At 40.9% G+C, this 22,316-nt stretch overlaps 1 protein-coding gene across 1 annotated transcript in view; it reads left to right on the plus strand.

Moving 5' to 3' along the window:
* The window catches only part of eda (ectodysplasin A), a 267,009-nt gene that overhangs the window by 229,697 nt on the left and 14,996 nt on the right, over window positions 1-22,316 (plus strand). The window contains exons 5-7 of the mRNA XM_060832322.1: window positions 8,273-8,307; window positions 13,347-13,398; window positions 22,135-22,256. Of these exons, the coding sequence (XP_060688305.1) occupies window positions 8,273-8,307; window positions 13,347-13,398; window positions 22,135-22,256 (209 nt within the window). The remainder of the gene's footprint in view (window positions 1-8,272; window positions 8,308-13,346; window positions 13,399-22,134; window positions 22,257-22,316) is intronic.

The following is a 22,316-nucleotide window of genomic DNA, read 5'->3' on the forward strand; positions in this document are numbered from 1 at the left end:
TGTGAGGGCCTATAACCTTTCAATTCCCTGACTCAATCTGAACTCTTTCCTGGCAGACTTTGACCAATGACGTTTTGTCTCAGGTGCAAAGGTAATAATCAAATCAAGTCTCATTTGACTGTCACTTACATCTACGGAGAAGCTATCGTTTCCTGCTGGTGCAGTACCGTCAATGGCCTGGCTGCAATAAAGGACCCGTTGAACTGTTTAAATTTATGAGTGAAACAAAGCTTTACCAACAATTCCCATATAAATCATTGTCATGCTACTATGACATGGCAATCTGCTCCTTCAACGTGGGATTGATTTGATTCCATACACTCTTGGAGGCATGAAGTGTAAGCCAAAGATATATATAGGGAAGGTTGATAAAGGAGCCACTCTGGACTGTATTTATAATGTTCCTTAAAGCAGCCTCGTTGCTTGAACAGGTACAGTGTAGGCAAACTCTTTGACAATGGGGCCTATCATAATTGTGCATTGTCCTCTCCTGACTTCTAAACTCTTGTGCAGTTGATCATTGCTGCTTATTTATTTTCTTTATCCTAACACATTTACAATATAGCAACCATCTTCAACTGTTTCATCAATTACTCTTGTCCATCAGATTATCAGAAGTGGAGGCATCCACTAATAATTGCACAGTGTGCAGTGTCATTCATGATTCCTCTGATACTGAGGCAATCCATGTCCAAATGCAGCAAGACCTGGACAATATTCAGGCTTGGGCTGACAAGTGCAAATAGCTTTTGCACCACTCAAGTGCAATCTCCAATAAAAGATAATCTAACCATCACCCATTGACAGTCAATGACAGCACTATCACTTAATCTCCCCATATCCAAGAAGTACTACTGACTAGCAGCTGAACTGGACTAGTCATATAAATACAATGGTGACATGAACAGGCCAGAGGCTAGCAATTCTATAACAAGTGACTCACCTCCTGAATCTCCAAATCCTGCCCACCATGTACAAAACACAAGTCAGGAGTTCTATAGAATACTCCCCACTTGCCTGAATTAGTGATGCTCCTTTGATGTTACCCAGGACAAAGTATCTGCCTGATTTGCACCACATCCATAAATATTCTGTCATTTCACCACCAAAGTTCGATAGCGGCAATGTGTGTTATCTACAAGAAGACACACTGCGGGAATTCATTATGGTTTTTCAGACAGCACCTTCTAAACCCACGACCACTAGCAGCTAGAAGGACTAAGACAGAAGAGACATGGGAACACCACCATTTGCAAGGTCCACTCCAAGTCACTCACCATCCTGACTTAGAAACTTAGCACCAGTCCTTCACTGTCGCTGGGTCAAAATCCTGGATGCCCTCCTTCATGCCTTTGCAGGCAATCCATGGTAGATTTTTCTTATCAGCATATAGACTTCCAAGATTCATAAGTAGCTTCAGCTTCCAAAACCAGAAACCCAGTACGTCAGCACATCAATTGGCTTGCACTAAAGGAGGAACTTGAGAATGTCTGTGTCATGGGCAAAAAATGCTGGTCCTGCCACTGGTACCCACAACCTGTGAATGAATATATTAAAAAAGTAATTCCCAGCCTGATGTTAGTTATTGTAACAAAGTCCTTGAAACCTTGCGGGGTTTTTTTCATGTCAAGGTATGAGGCAGTATCCTCACTTACACAAAATAGAAGCTTGTGATGTACCTCGCAAACCTCTCATGGGTAGAGCATTGGTTAGCAAACAGGAAACAGAGTAGAGGTTTTTAGGTTGACCAGGGGAATGCTGCAGTGATCTGTTCAAGGACATCAATGATTCTCAATCTACATGAATGACTTAATAAAGGGGCCAAGTGTATTGTTGCTAAATTTACTGATGGCAAAAAGCAAGTTGGGAAGTAAATTGCGAGAAAGACATCATGAGCTAAATCTTTTCTTCCTTTTATGTAAATTTAAATTCCGGTCAGTTTTTTTAGTTGGAGTTATCGATATGGGGCCAACGATTTCTCTCACAGTATCTTAACAAACTTGTTTCATTAATCACCTATCGTATCCTAGGATACTTCTCATATCTGATTCCGACTCCACGTTAACAAGCGCTCTTCCCACAGCAACTCACTACTCAGTGGACACCTGGAATTCCCTAATATCCGTTGTGGCTGCACCATTATTAAAAGCCTGTCATGACCTGAACAAGCTCTATCAGTCCAAAGCTGCTATGTACGGTTCGTGACATTGCCCCAAGAAATGGCAGACTTGGGGAAATCAGCCTGTGCAGGCAGGTGTCTGCTGGATGATTGGTGCAGAGGCCTGAACATGCTCTTTTCCCAGGACCAGGAGCTTCCAGACCATGCCAGCATGGTTCAGGGTTGTGACACAGATTAAACAGTCTCCATCTCAGCCATCCATAACGAATGCCTAGTGATATAGGAAGACCTTCTCCACTACATCAAGCAAGTGCCACCATCTCCTCTCCATATCTTTCACTGTTTGTGGGTCAAAATCCTGGAATTCCCTCCCTGGGGGCATTGTCAGTCAACTCACAGTAAATGGACTGCAGTGGTTCATGAAGGCAGCTCACCACCACCTTCTCCAGGTCAGCTAAGAACAGGCGTTAATTGTTGGCCAGCTAATGGGTCTCACATCCCACAAATGAATAAAATAAACTCACTCTCAATCTATTTCTACTCCTTGATCTAGGTGCATGTCCTGCCTGAGTGTACAGTCTCCTTGTTGCCGCATTATAATGAGAGCCTGTTCCAATATAACGCGATAGTTCCGTTCCCACGTTATAAGTTAATCATGTAATACAGCACAATTTTAAACCAATGGGACCAGATTGCATTCCAGCTAATACAGGTAAGGAAAGTTAGCCATCTAAATTCTTCAATCACAGTATAGCCAATCCATGTTGTAAAAACACATGTTTTGGCAGAACCGACTATATTAGGTACAGGTACAATATTGCAGTGAAGTCCAGAAGTACTTTGCAAATGATTCAGAGACGTGCTGTGAGGAATCTTAAGGGCTGGCATATGACAAGCATGTGTGGAGCTCATTCCCATGGAGTGTGCCTTGAGGTATCGGGACCCGGTTTCCAACACTGAGATTGTTCAGAGTAAATGGTGACTTGAACCAGATAGGTGCTTGCTGTGGTTTCTTTGCCGTGTTTCCTGATGTCTAGTTTTTCTGGCAAGGTAGCTGTATGCATAAGATGAGATGGGCTGTTAACAAGGTGTTTAACAAAGATGGACCTCAATGTCACCGGATTCGTCCATGCATTTCACCACAGCCCATGCAACTCACACCCCTCTGGGATTTTTGCCCAGAGACTCAACGAAAGGATTTAGGTCGGCTGAGTGAAAGGGAAAAAATTGTAAGATGAAGTATAATATGAGAAAACTGAAATCATTCGTTTTGGCAGGAGGAATAGAAAAACAGAATATGATTTAGATTGACAAAGATTAAATGTGGTATAGAGGGATCTGGATGTTTTCCAGCATGAATCTCATAAATTTAATAAAGTGTGCAGGTTGCAACAAGTGATTAGGAAAACAAATGTAGCATTGCTGTTTATTGCCAGGGAAATGAATTGTAAAAGTAGAAAAATATTACAACAATTATATAATGCAGACTATATCTGGAGTACTATGAACAGTTTTGGTCTCTTTACTTGAGGAAGGATATAGTAACATGAGAAAAGGTTCACTCAACTGATTTGTTTGGATGAAGGAGTTCCCTTATGATAGTAGATTTAATAGTTAGGGCTCCATGAGAGATTAGAAGAATGAGAGATTAATTTATTGAAACACATGATCCTGAGGAGACTGGACATGTTGTTTGCTGAAAAGATGTCTCTTGTGGGAAAGAACTATTAGACTGGCTAGACTGTTCAGCAGAACTGGTCAGTAGCCCTTCTGCACACAAAGGGTGCTAAATGTTTAGAATTCGCTTCCACAAATGGAATGGATCCTGGCTCAGTTGTAATTTTAAATCTGAGATAGATAAACGTTTGAGATTAAGGGATATGGGCCAAAGACAGTAATATGGAGTAAGGCCAGAGATCAGCTGTGATCCCCTTGAGTCGCTTAACAGGCTCGAGGGGTTGAATGAGCTACCCCTGTCCCTATGTTCCTATGTTAAAGATTACATTTCAGAATACAGGAACATATATCTATGAATTTGAGAAACCTCTTTGCATTCTTTTCAAATCATTTTAAAGATTACTGTTGAATTTACTTCCATTGCACTTTCCACCAATTTTTCTCAGATAATAACAACCCTCGGACTATATAAAACAAACTCTTGATGTAGTCTGTGATTAGTTTGCCAATAATTATAAAGCTATCACTTCTGGTTTGTGACCCTGTATCACAAGAAACAGTGCTCTTTGTTTATTATATAATAACCATTCAGAATTTTGAGCACCTCTTACTTTCTGCTTAATTTGCTGTGCTCTAAGGAAAACAGCCCAGCTTTCTCCAGTCTCTCCACTTAACTGATGAATCTCACTAATGGAAACAATCTGGCAAATTTCTTCTCCATTCATTCTAATGCCTTGACATATTTCCTAAAGTTTCCAGAATTATAAAGGTTACTCTCATTGAGAGCTAATTGTATACATATTGTCACATATTGGTGCCCAAGAAGTTAAACTTGGCTTATTTTCTATTGGATTTGGTTGTCGAATTAAGAGACTTATTTCATGCATTGCAATGTCTGATAAAATAACTTCTGTGAGTTGATTAGTGACATGCTGTGAAGATAAGATTTGGCAATCAAAGTATGTCAAGCTAAAAACCAGACATAACACTTGTTGCAATAAAAGACAGCAATCATAGTTGTTTAATCAGTATCTTTGCCATTTAATGTTGGCAAGATGATTTCAATTTTGCATTTGCAACATTTTCATTCATGCCTGTTAATTCATTATCAAATTGTCATCTAACCACAAAGAAAACTTCCAAAGCTGTGCGACAACGAGTTAAGATTGATTCCCCCAGACAAGAACTGAAGTCCTAGAGGCAGGAGTAGATCTTGAGACTACATAACCATTCATTAAGATCATGACTAATCTGATGGCAACCACAATTTCACTCTCCTGACTGTCCACATGCCCTTTGATTCCCTTGTCAAACAAAAAGAGATCTAAGTGAGCCATGATCTTCCGAACTGAGGTAATATCTTTCTACTGTGCTAATGTTAACTAATCCTTAAATAACAGAGTTACACTATCACAGTTTCCTCCCTTCCCTTCTTATCGAAATGTCAATTACCCTGAAATATCTAAGTCACATCCCTGAAATAGCTGTTAGGGAATACATATTTATTTCGGTGTGCGCTATCAATTCATCAGTCAAGCTGCAAACATTCATATATTGAGCCTAACGTTTGTGAGTTTGGAGAAAACTTGGATTGTTCAGCTTTGCAACAAAACAATGAAAAAGATAATTCTGCACTAATGTATCAGAATACATATTACAGAAATGGTGAATCCAAAACATTATTTAAAATAAAATGCTCATCCTCTTTGCATTTAGTTATTGTCTAAAGTGGTGAAAAATTAACTTTGGGTAAGTATCATCCTTCAAAGTGATTGTACATAACATTAGCTGCGGTGTAGGGTCGTGGAGACAATAGCATTAACCAATTATGGATCAAATGGATACTGTGAGTGTATTTGAGGTCCATGCAAATGGATAAATTAATTTGATTCCATCATTGATACTTCAATTTCTGAAATGGTTTTTTAAAATTGAGAGAACAAAGAATGATGCAGCATAGGAACAAGCTGTTCGGCCCTGCAAGCCAGCACAGTTTGCCCTTCCATACTAAAACTGTCTTCACTTACAGAAATTTGTGCCACTCTATTCACTTCTTATTCATTTACTCACCCAGATGTTTCTTGAATACTACTCCTGTGTCTGCTTCCACCACCTCCTCTGGCAGTGCATTCCAGACACTCACCATCCTTTGTGTAAAAAACCTGCCTCGTACATCTCTTTCAAAACATCCCCCTCACACTCTGAACCTGTGTCCACTAGTAATTGACCCCTTGGAAAAAGCCTCTTATTTTCCACTCTATCCATGCCATTCACAATCTAATAAACTTCTATCAGGTTACCCCTCAACCTTTCGCATTCCAGTGAAAACAAACCCAGTCTATCCAACCTTTCTTCATAGCTAAAATCTTCCATGCCAGGCAACGTCCTGGCAAATCTTTGCTGTACCCTCTCCAAAACTTCCACATCCTTCTGGTAGTGTTATGACCAGGACTGCATGCAATATTCCAATTGTGACCTAACTAAAGTTTTATAAAGCTGCAGCATAACTTGTCTATCGTAATACTCAGTGCCCCTTCCAATGAAGGCAAGCATGCCGTAAACCTTTTTTACAACCTTATCTACCTGCACTGCTGCTTTCAATGATCTGTGGACCTACATACCCAGATCCCTCCACATATCAATACTTAGAAGGGTTCTACCATTCACTGTATAATTTCAACCTGTGCTTGACCTTGTAAAATGTATCGCCTCATACTTATCTGGATTAAACTCCATTTGCCATTTTTCTGCCCATGATTCCAACTGATCAATATCCTTCTGTATCCTCTGACAATTCTCCTCGCTATCTGCAACTCCACCCATCTTCATATCGTCAGCAAATTTACTTATTAGGCTTGCTACATTTTCCTCCAAATCATCCTCTCAAATCACAAACCATAGAGGTCCCGACACTGATCCCTGTGGAGCACTACTAGTCACAGCCTCCATTCCAAAAAGCATCCTTTCACCGCTACCTTCTGTCTCCCATGACTAAGCCAGTTTTGTATCCATCTTGCCATCCCCCCCAATACCATATGACTTCACCTTTCGTACCAGTCCACCATGAAGGACCTTTTCACAGGCTTTACTGAATTCCATGTGGACAGCATCAACCGTTTTCCCCTCATCAATCATCTTCGTCACCTCCTCAAAAAGCTTGATCAAATTCATGAGGCACAACTTCCTCTGCACAAAACCAGGCTGTCTATCACTAATAAGTCCATTTCCTTCTTCATGCTTATAGATCTTGTCCGTGAGAATCTTTCCAATAAATTCCCTACCATCAATGCGACACTCCCAGGTAATATAGTTTCCAAGATTATCTCTACTACCTTTCTTAAACAATGGGACAACATTGGCTATTCCCTAATTCTATGGGACCTCCCCTATGGTCAAAGAGGATACAAAGATGACTGTCAGTGCTCCACCAATTTGTTCTCTTGCTTCCTTCAATATGCTGGAATAGATCCCATAAGGACCTGGGGAATTATCTACCTTATTCCTTGTTAAGATGCACAACACCTTTTGCTTTTTAATAGCAAACTTTGCTTAGAAATTCGACATTGCTTTTCCTGAGATCATCCTCCACCAATTCCTCCTTTTTGGTGAATACTTACACAAAGTATTCCTTAAGAACCTCACCAACCTCTTCTGGTTCCACACATAGATTCCCTCCTCTGTCCTAGAGTAGGTCAACGTTTTCCCTGGCTACTCTCTTGTTTTTTATACCTACATAGATGACCTTGAATAACTGAATGTGTTGGTTTTTTGCAATGTCATGGGAGATGATATTCTTTTCCTCCAGGAGAAATTTTCAGCTGAATAAATTAGCAATTATGTTAATGATGTGGCGTTGTTAATTTGCCACTGGTGAACAGGATTGGGTAGAGGGTTTTGGTAGGAAGTGAAGTCACAGACCTGCAGAAATTTGAGTAACCCCTGATCATCCACTGACGTGTTGGTACATGTTGGAAGAGGGATTTTGAAGGTGTCTCTGATTAGAACAGGTTGTAGGATGGAGAGTTTGAGTCTTGAAGGACCTGGATTATCAAAATCCATGCCAGGGGAGTGCTTCAGTTCCTCGTGGCCTCTCAAAGGTAAATTTAGGGAGGAGAAAGGAAAGATCCTCTCTTTGAATAGCTTTTTTCTGTTTCTGGTCCTTCCTCTATGTACAAACATCTCAGGCTGGGCTAAGGATTGCATTCAGTCCCCAGTAGGATGCTCTATGATACTTGCATATTTCACGAAAGCGGCTGCGAAACTTGGGACTGGCTGATCATCAATAATAAATCCCGCAGGGAATGTGAATAGCTTCAGTGTTCCATTTCCATTGGCAGGAAATTCAACCTCGGTAACAACATGAATACCTTAATAATTTCAAGAACACGCAGACTAAATCTACAGATAACCAGTCACAGGTACATTGTCATTTCCAAGTTTTTTTCTTCTCATCGCTGATTAACTTTTATTTTTCAGGCACTTCAGACAAAGCTGCAGACAGTCGGCCACCAGTAAGTATATAATGTTCGCGTGTGATTGTCATGCATATTTAGCTTTTATTTTAAAAGGATATCATTGAGAAATTCAATGATTTTTAAAGGCTTTTGACTTTAATCTCTTTTCGATTTTGGCAACAGACAAATTAGAGGAATAAGACTTTTCAGGATTTTGTAGTTTTTGGCAATGACCATGTTTGGGCTGTCTCAAACCGAGCTCCAGACTTTTCACTGGGAAAGCTTTCATTCAAATACATTTAAGGTACTTCAACCTGCAATCACAACTCCCTTTTAGTTACCAGGGCTGAATCCCTTTGGCATTTTGAAAATGCATGTCAGATTGTCTGAGGTGATTGAGCCCTGCCATAAGTTGTATCAGAGGCCAATCAAAATCAGGCAGAACTCTATTCTTCTTATTGAGATTCCAGATGCTATGAGGAAATACAGATTTAAAGCAGAACGATCCATATGGACTCAGTGGTTAGCACTGCTGCCTCACAGTGCCAGGGACTCAGGTGCAATTCCACCCTCAGGCGGCTATCTGTATGGAGTTTGCATGGTCTCACTATGTCTGTGTGGGTTCCCTCAGGGTACTCTGGTTACCTCCCACAGTCCAAAGGTGTGCAGATTAGGTGGATTGGCTGTGCTAAATTGCCCATAGTGTCCAGGGGTGTGCAGGTTAGGTGGATTGGCCATGATAATTATAGGAACAGGGCAGGGGGCTGGGTCTGGATGGGATGCTCTTTGTGGGTCATTGGGTTGAATGGCCTTTTTCCACACTGTTGGGATTCTATGATAAGATGGGAAAGAAATTAGTCTCTCTTTGTAATGATGATCAGATAGATTATAAAATGATTGAACAGGATAAGAAGACTGCAGAAGGATTAGGCCATTCGCCTCAATAAGCCTGCGCCATCATTAAAAGGGACCACGGCTCATCAACTGCCCCTCTGCCATTAGTTTCCCACACTATCCATATACGTCTTGATGTCATTAGCAGCCAGAAGGTTTCTGGCTTGACCATGATCAATATTTGAGCTTCCAAAACCCACCAAAGATTGACATTTCAAATTCCAATAAGTAAAACCAAAGTCAGTCCCAAAGGGTAGATAATTGTGGAATGTTCCTTGTTTTCCAAGGTCGAGAATGAGGAAATAGGAGTACAACATTAAGAAGTTTCCAATCAAGAGGAGGAGCGATTTGTTCTCGGAGAAATGAGGCTGTAAATGCACTTCCAGAGCTAAGTCAGCATGAGATTGAGTAAAAGGGTGAAGGAATTGAGAAGATGGGGACAAGACAAGTACATCTCTAAAACTCATGTGGAAGGCAAAAACTGGCATCAACTTTAAGGTGGGGTGGGGGGGTGTCAGTGTTAACTGACCTGTTTAGCGTCTATGCATTTCAGGGCACAGTAGTTCATTCCACTTAGCTAAACGGGGAGGGGCTTTGGGTTTTCTCTGATAGTGGCCCCCAGGCTGGGGTTTGGAGCTTGTGTGTATTTTGAGCATCAGTGGCTCCTATTTTTTTTAAAATGGGTCAGCACCTGCACAGAAGGATGCAGCCCGGCCTCGGAGTAGATTATCCTATTACAGACAACACCATTGCTGTCAGGAGCAATGGTCATTTGGTGTCAAACTCTGGTTCCAGGATAATCCCACTTTAAGTGCTAGAACTTTGTCCCAGGGTGGAGCATTCATCATCTGCCTTTTCTTTCTGAACATGTTGAGATCATTGTTGCACAGTCCCAGCCCTGGAAGCACAACTGTGGTAATTAACACCAAATGCACTGTACATTTCACTCTCCTAGGCCCTGTCTTGCACCTAGATCCAATATTGCAGCTTTAGCCAGGATAGAAGGTTAAAAAAAATTGCTGTAATTGTCAGCAGTCACTGTCTCTTTGTCTGATTAATACTAAAAATATTGCCAAATGGTCATTTGGGAAACCATCTGAGAATTAGGTATCATCAAATTGAGAAAGAAATCAGGAATCACGGGAGTAGCTGCAGAGATACGTTAGTAAGGCAGAATAACCACTCCTGCTCCACATGGCCCACAGGCAGAGTCGGAAAGACACGTCCAGCATGTACCAGGAGCTTCTCACCTCCATTTCTCGACTGGGATTCCTGTGCAAACATGGACAGCAGCAGTTACAAAACAAAACTATTAAAATAGAGGCATGCAAACTCATTAAAAGGATTTGAGGGACCAACATATTGAGAAACTCCTTTCACGCAGGTTGGTTAGGAGTTAGAATGCATGCTGGACATAGATTCAATTGTGACTTTGATTGGAGAAATAGTTGAAGGTGAATCATTTGCAGAAATAGAAGGGAAGCATTGGGAGAGTGACATTAACTTGATTAGTGTCTGAAGTGCTGGTGCGGATTCAGTGGATGAACGGAAAACAGGGAAAAGATTGAGCCCAGTGGAGATGGGGCTTTCAGTTGAATAACTTGTTGACAGCCACAATCCAAACACAAGTTCAGTGAGGAAATAGAAGCCAACTGTTGTTCATGGAATTGAACATTAGTGTTCTGAATTGTACTTTCCAGACTCTGGCCACATAAACCTTAGCACTGCACAATTGAGAGCACAGGGGCAGTGTGAAAAGACCCTCAGGAGCAGTGACTAGGGAGAGGATTTGGAGCAACGAGGAGCTCTTAAGTTAGAAAAATAACGCAGCATGTGCATAAACATGGAGACACGTGATTGGGAAACTCAGAAGTGTGTTACAGAGTCATACAGCATGGAAAGAGACCCTTCAGTCCAACCAGTCCATGCTGGCAATAATCGCAAACTAAATTAGTCCCACCTGCTTGTTCTTGGCCCATATCCCTCCAAATATTTCTTATTCATGTACTTATCCAAATGTCTTTTAAATGGTGTAACTGAACCCTCATCCACCATTTCCTCTGAAAATTCATTCCACAGATAAACCACTGTCTGTAAACAAAGAAAATTGCCCCCAAATCCTTTTCAAATCTTTCCCCTCTCACCTTAAAAATATGCAACCTAGTTTTGATATTCCTCACCTTAGGGAAAAGACACCTATCATTCACCTTATTTCTACCTCTCATGTTTTGAAAAACCTTTCTAAGGTCGGCCCTCAATCTGCAATGCTACAGTGAAAAAATTCTCAGCCTCTTCCTACAACTCAACCTTCAATCCTGGCAACATCTGGTAAATCTTTTCTGAACCCTAACAGTGCAACCAGATTTGGACACAATACTCCAAAAATTCTTAGCAACTTTTGAAGCGAGAGTCTGCCTCAGTGTGCAGTAGATTAAAGAGTTGGAGAGTGATAGTGGATCGTAGTTCGAGGTACAGATAGTCCTATTGGTAATGTTAGGCTGAATCTTGCCAGAATAGGCAGTTATGTTTGCGAATTTTATGGAAGATTTGTGTCTGTGAGTCTTAGTGAGTTTTCTTGTGCTCTCTTTCCAAACTCACCTTATTAACTATGTACTACACCCTTATGGCGGATTACACATTATCATCCCCCATCTCGCAGGATTCTGGGTGCCAGCACCATCTGTAAAGCCCAAGTGTGCAGCCAGTCAAGCATCTGCCGTCTGCAGCTGCCCTGCACAGTTCATGTTATTTGCCCGGACATGTTAGATAGATGGTAATTGTTATCCAGTCTTTCTGATGGGGACTTGGAGGTCCTGCTAGACGGAGATGGGATGTGTGTGATCACTAGCCAGGAAAGTACCCTGAGCTGTTGATTGATGGAGGCCTGTGGCATTGATGCAGTCACCAATTAGCGTTTGGGCTTTCATGTTGGTAATTGTCACCGTCTACTTTCTATGTTGGTCGGGGTGGGAGAATGGGAAACTACTTATCATTGAGGCAAGATGATATAATTATCTGATGCAATTCTTGCTAATGCATGAAAATAGGCCTCTCGCTGCTCACTAGTGAGATTCTCATCTCACCATTTGGTTGGAAAATGGGACTTTATACTCTCAATGGTAATCTCACGTGATTCTTTGAAATTTCTCACAAATGCCTGCATTGTTCAGAGATTGGGAAGTTTGCACATACTGTTTCTAAACAGAGACGGTGGAGAGAATCATCCTGGGCTATCACTGATCACTCTTCTCTTTTGACCCCCTTGCCAGTGGTATTATCAGATTTATCACCAGATATTAGATGTAGATAGGGTTTTGGTGAAGCCATATATCAGCAAGGGTCAGGACTATCACAAGGAAATGGGACATAAGAATCAAAGTGAACTCTATAACTGCATTGATTTTATGACCTTCATTCACTCAGATGGCAGCTCAGCTTTTAAAGAATTGTTTTAGTGAACCAGATTACATCATGAAACATAATGATGAAGTTGCATGGTCCAAAGATCCACTGGCAGGAATCTAGGAGCTGAAGCTATATGGGCCCTCAGGGCTGCGCTGTGCAGTGAGATGGCCAATGGTATTTTAACTCTATCTACTTCCCTTGATTTCCTAACCTTTAATACACCTGCTTGTTGATTTTGACAAATATTAAAAATCTACCATGCACTGTATGGAGCTGGACTTGGGAGAACAATCCCAGTGCAGTTAGTTTACTACAGCATTGTGTTCATTGTATGTTATCAGATGCAAGTTTCTGACAAGTGTTCGAAGCAGCCATACAGAAATTATCTTTTAATTTTAAGACTTGGAAAACATTGTGAAAATCTGAAATATGAGATGCAAGTACAAAGTACTGGAAATATACATTGGTCTATTAGCACCTAAAAGGAAAGATAATCATATCATTAGTATGCTGTAGCCAGAAGATGTTGAATTAGCTGATGATATGGTGATTCTTTGGGTTAACACATGGAATTGAATATAACCCAGTTTTTAGTTCTGAGAAATACAGGTGAACTTTCCTCTTTGCAGTACTAATTAGTCCAATGTGCATTTTTATTTTTATCAACTTTATCTTTAATTATTTGATGTTTGATGTGAGGCTGTCATGACAACTCTCAGTTCAAAACTTTGTACTAATGACTTGGTTCATTTGCTGGTTTGCTATTCCATGTGTAACATTTGCATTGTTGCTTGCAGATGGCAGTGGTGCACCTCCAGGGGCATGACTCAGTCATTCAAGTGAAACAAGGTAAGATTTAAATTCAAGAAATTATTAATAATATTAATATATTAACAGCATTATAAAAACTGCCAGTTCAATGCTAAGCAAATGAAGAACTCACTAATCATCTCTTTTTGCATTATATGACTGAAAACAATATAACCCTAGCAACTAATCATAGAATGGCTACAGCACAAGAGACCATTCCACCTGTTAATTCCCTGTTGTTTTCTGTAGGATCAATCCAGCTAATCCTGACCATCGCTCTTTCTCCCATGCATTCCAGTTGACTATCCAACGCCATAAAAACGTTTCTCCTCTATTTGAATTTGCTATACACATTGATTCTGTGTCCTCCAGTTCTCAAACTTTCTCACAGTGGAAGTAGTTTGTCCCTAGGTATCCTGTCTAAACCGTTAATAATTACAGAGAAGCTCTATAAATCTCCGCTACGCTCCTCTTTTCTATGCTTAGAAGAACAACCTCAGCTTTGTCTATCTGTCCAGAGAGTCTCTCATCCCTCAACCCATTCCAGTATATATTTGTACTCTTTCTAAGGTCATCCCATTCTTCCTTCAGTGTGATATTGAAAACTCCCCTTACAGTCAAATTAGTGTTGGACAAAGGTTTACCCATACTTCATTGCTTTTTAACAGTCTTCTCCAAACCCTAGCCAAATTTTAGTCATCTCTTAGTGTCCACTCAGCAACCATGTTACTGACCAAATTTCATTTTTAAACTTGACGAGAAGATGTTTATTTCCATTAGAGTTGCTATATGTATATGCATGCAAGCATTTGTGTTAATTTGCTGTTAAGGTTATTGTATTACAGCTGCACCTAAATCATTTTGAGTAGTTATCATCAGGACTGAACCCCTTTAAATCATAGGACCATTAGAAATAGGAGTGGAAGTGAGGCCATTCAGCCTATCTAGTCCATTCTGTCATTCAATCATGGCTGATGGACATTTCAACACCACTTACCTGCACTCTCCCCATTTCCCTTAATTCCTTGTGTGATTAAGAATTTATCAATCTCTGCCTTGAAGACATTTAACATCCCAGCCTCCGCTGCACTCTGGGCAATGAATTCCACAGGCCCACCGTTCTCTGGCTGAAGAAATGTCTCCTAAATTGACCCTCTCTAATTCTAAGGTGTGCTCATGAGTCCCAGTATCCCGCCTGACGGAAACAATTTCGCAGCATCCTCCCTTTCTAAGCCATGCATTATTTTGTAAGTTTCTATTAGATCTCCCGTCAACCTTCTAAACTCTAATGAATATAATCCCAGGATCCTCAGCCATTCGTCGCATGTCGAGCCTACCATTCCAGGGATCATGCATGTGAATCTCCACTGGACACACCCCAGTGCCAGTATGTCCTTCCTGAGGTGTGGGGCTCAAAACTGGACACAGTATTCTAAATGGGGCCTAGCCACAGCTTTATAAAGTCTCAGCAGCACATTACTGCTTTTACATTCCAACCCTCTTGAGATAAATAACAACATTACACTTGCTTTCTTAACCACGGACTCAATCTACAAGTCAACCTTTAGAGGATCCTGCACAAGCACTCCCACATCCCTTTGTAATTTGGCTTTATGAATTTTCTCACCGTTTAGAAAATAGTCCATGCCTGTATTCTTTTTTCCAAAGTGCAAGACCTTGCATTTGCTTACACTGAGTTTCATCAGCCATTTCCTTAACCACTCACCGAAACTGTCTAAATCTTTCTGTAGCTCCCCACCTCCTCAGAACTACCTGTCTGCCCACCTAATTTCGTGTCATCGGCGAACTTCGCCAAAATGCCCCAGTCTCTTCATCTAGATTATTAATATATAAAGTGAACAGCCATAGCCCCAACACTGAGCCCTGCGGGACACTACTTGTCACTAGCTGCCATTCCAAAAAAGAACCTTTTATCCCAACTCTCTACCTTCTGTCAGACAGCCAATCCTCAATCCATGCCCGCAGCTCATCTTGAATACCATGGGCCCTCAATTTACTCAGCAGCCTCCTGAGAGGCACCTTATCAAAGGCCTTTTGGAAGTCTAGATAGACATCCACTGGGTTTCTCTGGTATAACCTACTTGTTATCCCTTCAATGAATTCTAACAGGTTTGTCAGGCACGACCTCCCCTTACTAATCCATGCTGACTTGCTCTAATCCGACCCTGCCCTTCAAAGAATTTAGATACCTCATCCTTAAAGATAGATTCCAGAATTTTACCTACAACCAAGTTTAGGCTAATCGGCCTATAATTTTCCAGCTTTTGTCTTGATCTTTCTTGAACAAGGAGGTTACAACAGCGATTTTCCAATCATCTGGGACTTTCCCTGAGTCCAGTGATTTTTAAAAGATCACAGTCAGCGCTTCTGCCATTTCTTCAGCCACATCCCTCAAAACTCTAGGATGTAACCCATCTGGGCGAGGAGATTTATCAATTTTTTTAGGCCTTTTAGCTTATCAAGTACTTTCTCCTTTGTAATGGCCACCATACTCAACTTGACTCTCCTCAATCAATGGGATATTCAATCATATACAATTTTATATAAAATGTAAGTGATATGTTTAATTAATAGAGATTTCAATGACGTATATATTCTATTGCTGTGGTGTGAAAGGTAAGGCTTTTCTAGAAGTCTATGAAAATTCTGAATTTGTTATTCAAATCAATTAAACTTCTAAAAAAGCCCCTTGGTCAGAACTAATCACAGTTAGAACATGCAATCTTCTTCAGATGCTGGAAGAACCAGGCTATTCTCAGGAGGTAGAGACTTCCAATGGCAGCTGACAATACACTGCTGCTTCTACAAAGTAGCCTGTTCAGAGGCACAAATGCTTTTTGGAATCCTGTGTATTCCTTCAGGACAGAGGAGGGTGGCTTGCCCCATTCCTCCTGTGTGTGATGCTCTCCTCCTTCTGGACGGTGACATTGTTCTAGGTGACTCAGGAGGTTTGAAAGATGTCAAGTCTTCAATGGGACAAACTAGGACAGTCAAAGGGTGAGCTGAAGCCTTCCTGATGATCAAATAGCAGAGACCTGCGCCACGGGACAAGTTCCCCAACCCATCGTGGACTATGCCATTTGTCCTTGCGCTTAGTAAAAATAGCACCAGGAAAGATCCTAACTTATTACTTCTTTGCATACAAACAATGAAAAAGCAAAGAAATTAGGAATAAAAATGATTCATTGTTTCCATTCAGTATTAAAATAGACATTTTTTCTTGCTTATACATTGTCAGATATGTCTCTGGTATCATAGGATTATGGGTACCATTGTTTGGGAACATCTCCTTTCAGGAGGCGATCTGAAAAAGCTGTTTGGGTAGTCTCAAAGCAGGTCAACACCGAGGGATTGCCCTCACTTAGTTCTGTCCTTACAATTCCTAAACTATTCATACCATTTTCTGCTATAAATATTGAGGTTGTACAGGACTTTAATGAGACCTGTTCTGGAATACTATGTCCAGTTCTGGTCACCCAATTATAGGAAGGATATTACTAGGCTGGAGAAGGTTCAGAAGAGATTTACCAGAATGTTCCTTGGCTTGGAAGGTTTGAGTTATGAAGAAAGGCTGGATAGGATGGGCTTTTTTTTCACTGGAGCATTGGATGTTGAGTGGTGACCTTATAGAAGTTTATAAAATCATGAGGGACATGGATAGGGTTAATCCCAGTAGTTTTTTGCTTACGATGGGAGATTTGAAGACCGGAGGTGGGATGGGGGGCAGATCTTTAAGGTGAAAGGAGAAGGATTTAAAAAGGACATGGAGGGGGCATTTTTTTAATACAGAGGGTGGGTCACGTGTGGAATGAACTTCCTGAAGAAGTAATGGATGTGGGTACAATTACAGCATTGAGAAGACATTTGGATAAGTACATGAATAGGAAAGGTTGAGAGGGATATGAACGAGAAACAAGCCGGTGAGGCTAGTTTAGTTTGGAATTATGTTTGGCATAGACTGGTTGCTCCAAAGGGTCTGTTTCTGTGCTGTGTGACTATCTGCTCTAAACGCTGCTATTCAGAAGAATCATTCTCCTAGCCATCCATGTCATCAGCTTCGCATGTAAATCCACAACACCATGCAAGATCCTGTCCACCGCCCCGTTGATGTATTTCACTACCTCTCTTGTCAATCTGCTTGTATGGAAGCCAGTTTGGATGGGGCTGCACTTTTCTCCAGTTAAACAGATTCAGATACTATTTTCAAGAACTATCGTAAACTCCATTTTCTGCTGTTGATCCCTCCCAATTCCCCAACCACTGTTTCAGACTTGAAATAGACTTTTGCAATCTCTACATCCTATTAGACACCGAGAGTGTGGCTTCACCTCAATGAAAGCCTTGCCAAGAATGCCATGTACTTTCCTTCCCTATGGAAATATTTTTAGTTTATCCCTTATACTTCAGCTATTGCAACACCTTTATCAGCTCTGCTGCTCAGACATTCATCATCACAACCAAACTTGATTATTTCAAAGTTCTTCTGGTCTGTTACCTATCTTCCACCTTCCATCAACATCAGCACATCCACACTGGCACATTGTTACTTCTATTGTGTCCCATATAAGTTCTTATCAAAATTCATCCTGTTTACTAGCATAGATACTTGATTCTGTCAAAGTTTTCAATCTAACATTTATTTTCCCATATATAAATCAATACATGACTTCAAACCTCACTCTAATTGGAATCTCCTCTAGCGGACAACTTCTCCTGAGATCTATTTGTTTCTGATTCTGTCCGTTTTCCCCAAACCTCTCTACTTCTTATGATATTCTTTCAAAACCACCTTCTCAAATAAACCTTCATTCATTCCACTATATATCGCCATATTTGATTTGTTGTCCATTGTCTTGATTGGGTCCTGTGAATTGCGTTTGCAACATTTTCATGGAATCCCTGTACTGTGGAAACAGGGCATTTGATCCAACAAGTCCACGATGACCCTCCATAGAGTAATCTACCTGTATCCATTTCCCTACACTTATCCCTGATTTCTGCACCCAACCTTTACATCCCTAAACAATATGGGCAATTCAGATGGCCAATTCACCTAACATGCACAGCTTTGGATTGTGGGAGGAAACCAGAGCACCTGGAAGAAACCCACGCAGACACGCATGGGGACAATGTGCAAACTCCACACAGATAGTCGCCTGAGGCTGGAATCGAACCCAGGTCTCTGGTGCTGTGAGGTAGCAGTGGTAACTGCTGAGCCACCATGCCACCCAATGTTTGAACATTAAAAGTGCTGTATATTATGCAACTTGAGATTGACATGAATAGTTCTGGGGATGAGAGACTTCAGTTATGAGGTAGATAGAAGAAGTTGGGACTGCTCTCCCTGGAGTGATTTGATAGAGGTTGACTTTTTCATGCAGCGAGTAGTTGGTTATGGAATGTCCTGCCTGGGAGTGTGCTGGAGGCAGGTTCAATTGAGACATTCATGAGGTCATTGGATGATTATTTGAATAGAAATGCTGCTCAGGGATATGGCGAAAAGGCAGGTGATTGGTATTAGGTAACTAAAACGATTCTGTGATTTGTCTGAAAAAAGCTGTTATCTGAATACTGAACTTGGAAATATTTTAAATCAGGGCTAGTCCTCTAAATCTCCATTCTCCTGAACAATTTTTAAAATAATCTGGATATGTCCAATAGTTACATGAGTTAAATCTGATGATAAAGGATCAGATGATCTGCTGACAAGATGATCTCCTTAAAGTGGTTAGCGGCTGCCGAGTAGGGAAATATGTTTCTTTTTGTAGCTGATACAAAGTGGTTAGGGTACTCATTAGTAGGAATAGGACTTAAAACCTGGCTACTTTAGACACAGTGGTAAATCTATTGCTTTTATTCACTTGTCAAAAGTAAATCCTGACTGAATGACTGCATTCACTAAATATCTAATTGTTGGATGAGGGTGGTGATTAAAGATGAGGGTGGAGATGGTAGATTTCGAAATATGAGCTGTAAGCCCGAGGCAAATGCAAAATGCTGAAGATGTTTGAAATCTGCAATAAAAACAGAAAATGCTGAGGATGCTGAATAGCTAGGTTTCCTCTAATTTCTCAAGCCAGTGCATGGAATACCACGATCTCTAAGTGGCAGAGCCTGGAGAAAGTGGAAATGAATGTTACATTATGTCAGTCAGCATCCATAGACCCTCAGAGTAGAGCTTAGAAATAAGAAGTAGTTGAATCTTGAATATAGTGTTTGAGAGTGTAATTGAGGCAGGTTGACAAGGCTGTGTTTGTTGTTGTCATTCTGGTGCCTAGGGCCTGTCCAGTGGCCTCTGTGTTTTCCACGGATGCTGCCTGTCTTGCTGAGTTTTTCTAAGGTTTACCTGATCTTTAATTCCATTGTTGATTGACAAAAAAACTGACCTTGTAATCCCCCTTCACAAAGTATCTTCTGAATGAAGTGATTACATTAACATAAACAAGACTCTTGATTTTATGGCTTCACGTGTACTGTTTGATCAGAGCCATCAAACGTGAGTTTTAAAAGATATTCAGATGTGACTGTAAGTTGGAAGTGGCAATTCCCAAATGACTGTTGTGAAGTAAACCTTGAACAAACAATTACTTTAGTGCAATCGTTACTCTATTCTTGTTCATGCAGATTGTTCTAGAAAGGCAATGGAGATAATTAATTTTCCAAAACCCTTCCTTAAAAGTCCATAAGACCATAAGACATAGGAGTGGAAGTAAGGCCATTCGGCCCATCGAGTCCACTCCGCCATTCAGTCATGGCTGATGGGCATTTCAACTCCACTTACCAGCGTTCTCCCCGTAACCCTTAATTCCTCGAGACAACAAGAATTTATCAATCTCTGCCTTGAAGACGTTTAGCATCCTGGCCTCCACTGCACTCTGCGGCAATGAATTCCACAGGCCCACCACTCTCTGGCTGAAGAAATGTCTCCGCATTTCTGTTCTGAATTGACCCCCTCTAATTCTAAGGCTGTGTCCACGGGTCCTAGTCTCCTCGCCTAATGGAAACAATTTCCTAGCGTCCACTCTTTCCAAGCCATGTATTATCTTGTATATCTCTATTAAGTCTCCCCTTAATCTTCTAAACTCCAATGAATACAATGCCAGGATCCTCAGCCGTTCCTCATATGCTAGACCTACCATTCCAGGGATCATCCGTGTGAATCTCCGCTGGACACGTTCCAGTGCCAGTATGTCCTTCCTGAGGTGTGGGGACCAAAACTGGACACAGTACTCCAAATGGGGCCTAACCAGAGCTTTATAAAGTCTCAGTAGCACATCTCTGCTTTTATATTCCAACCCTCTTGAGATAAATGACAACATTGCATTCACTTTCTTAATCACGGACTCAACCTGCATGTTTACCTTTAGAGAATCCTCGACCAGCACTCACAGATCCCTTTGTACTTTGGCTTTACTAATTTTCTCACCATTTAGAATGTAGTCTATGCTTTTATTCTTTTTGCCAAAGTGCAAGACCTCGCATTTGCTCACGTTGAATTCCATCAGCCATTTCCTGGACCACTCTCCCAAACTGTCTAGATCCTTCTGTAGCCTCCCCACTTTCTCAGTACTACCTGCCTGTCCACGTAACTTTGTATCATCTGCAAACTTCACTAGAATGCCCCCAGTCCCTTCATCCAAATCATTAATATATAATGCGAACAGCTGTGGCCCCAACACTGAACCCTGCGGGACATCGCTTGTCACCAGCTGCCATTCTGAAAAAGAACCTTTTATCCCAACTCTCTGCCTTCTGTCAGACAGCCAATCTTCAATCCATCCCAGTAGCTCACCTCGAACACCATGGGCCCTAAAATTAAAACTTGAGCCAGCTGATCAGGTCCAAAGGACATGTTTTTAAACAGTTTGTCAAATAATTATTAAATCATTCCTCCATATTTCAATTTCCAAAAGTAATCGTAAAGTAATCATAATAGACCATGAAACAATGATTGATGTGATAGGAAAAGGTCTAATTTTACTTTACCCGAATAATACTCTTGTTTTAATCTGCTCAGTGACCAAAACCATATGTTAAACAACTATTGCTTCCAGCAGTATTTGGAAAACTGGGCTTAACAATATACTGAGGGAAGTCCTTTAATCTTTCTTCATATTTGCACAAGATTTCAAAGGCCGTTAAAATTTAGTTTAGAGCTAAAGCAGCAAAGTAATAAGGCATAACTGATTTATTAAGGAGTCAACAGAGAATTATTTCCATACATCTGTTTTAACCATGCAGAGTTGCTCATTGAAAATTAACCAAAATCAATTAATTACAACATAATGCTTTTGCTTCAGGGAACTTTTGGAAACCAGCTTGGACTCAAAAGGATGTCAGTTCCTTTGCAGGAAATAGATAGGGTATTTTGTTTGAAAAAGTGTAACCCAATTCTTAAGTAGCTCAGGCTGCAAGAATAAAATGGTCGTTGTGTACTAATTGACACTCTCACTCAAAATAAGCGAGGGAATGAGTATTGGTGTTGAAAGTGGTATTATTGTGAGAGAATTAGATATTTATTTAATGTTGGACATGAACCTATGCATTTCAAGTAAGGGGCAATGCATTTCATTTTAGAATGAAGATGTAATCAAATTTCCAGGAATTGATCTGCTCTTCATCATTGAAACCATGAGAGTCTGGTGCATGTGTAACAATAGCAATGTTAGCTGTTTGTGTTTTTTTGCTATAGAACTTCTCTGAATATTTTTCCATATATTGAGTGACTGCCCTTCTCACGCTGAGATCTCATAGGTGGTGTTCTGGCTGACTGGGTCCGATCTTCACTGAGTCATAAAGTCTTCCGGTTGCACAGCCGAAGTGGACAGCTGGAGGTACTCGTGGATGGCACCTACTTCATCTATAGTCAGGTAGAAGTGAGTACGGTCTTGTCCCTAATGACTAGCTGCTGGGACGTGCTGGGGTGGTTGCTGCTT

This window comes from Hemiscyllium ocellatum, chromosome 11 (assembly GCF_020745735.1).
Source record: "Hemiscyllium ocellatum isolate sHemOce1 chromosome 11, sHemOce1.pat.X.cur, whole genome shotgun sequence".
In the NCBI taxonomy this organism is placed as follows: Eukaryota; Metazoa; Chordata; class Chondrichthyes; order Orectolobiformes; family Hemiscylliidae; genus Hemiscyllium; species Hemiscyllium ocellatum.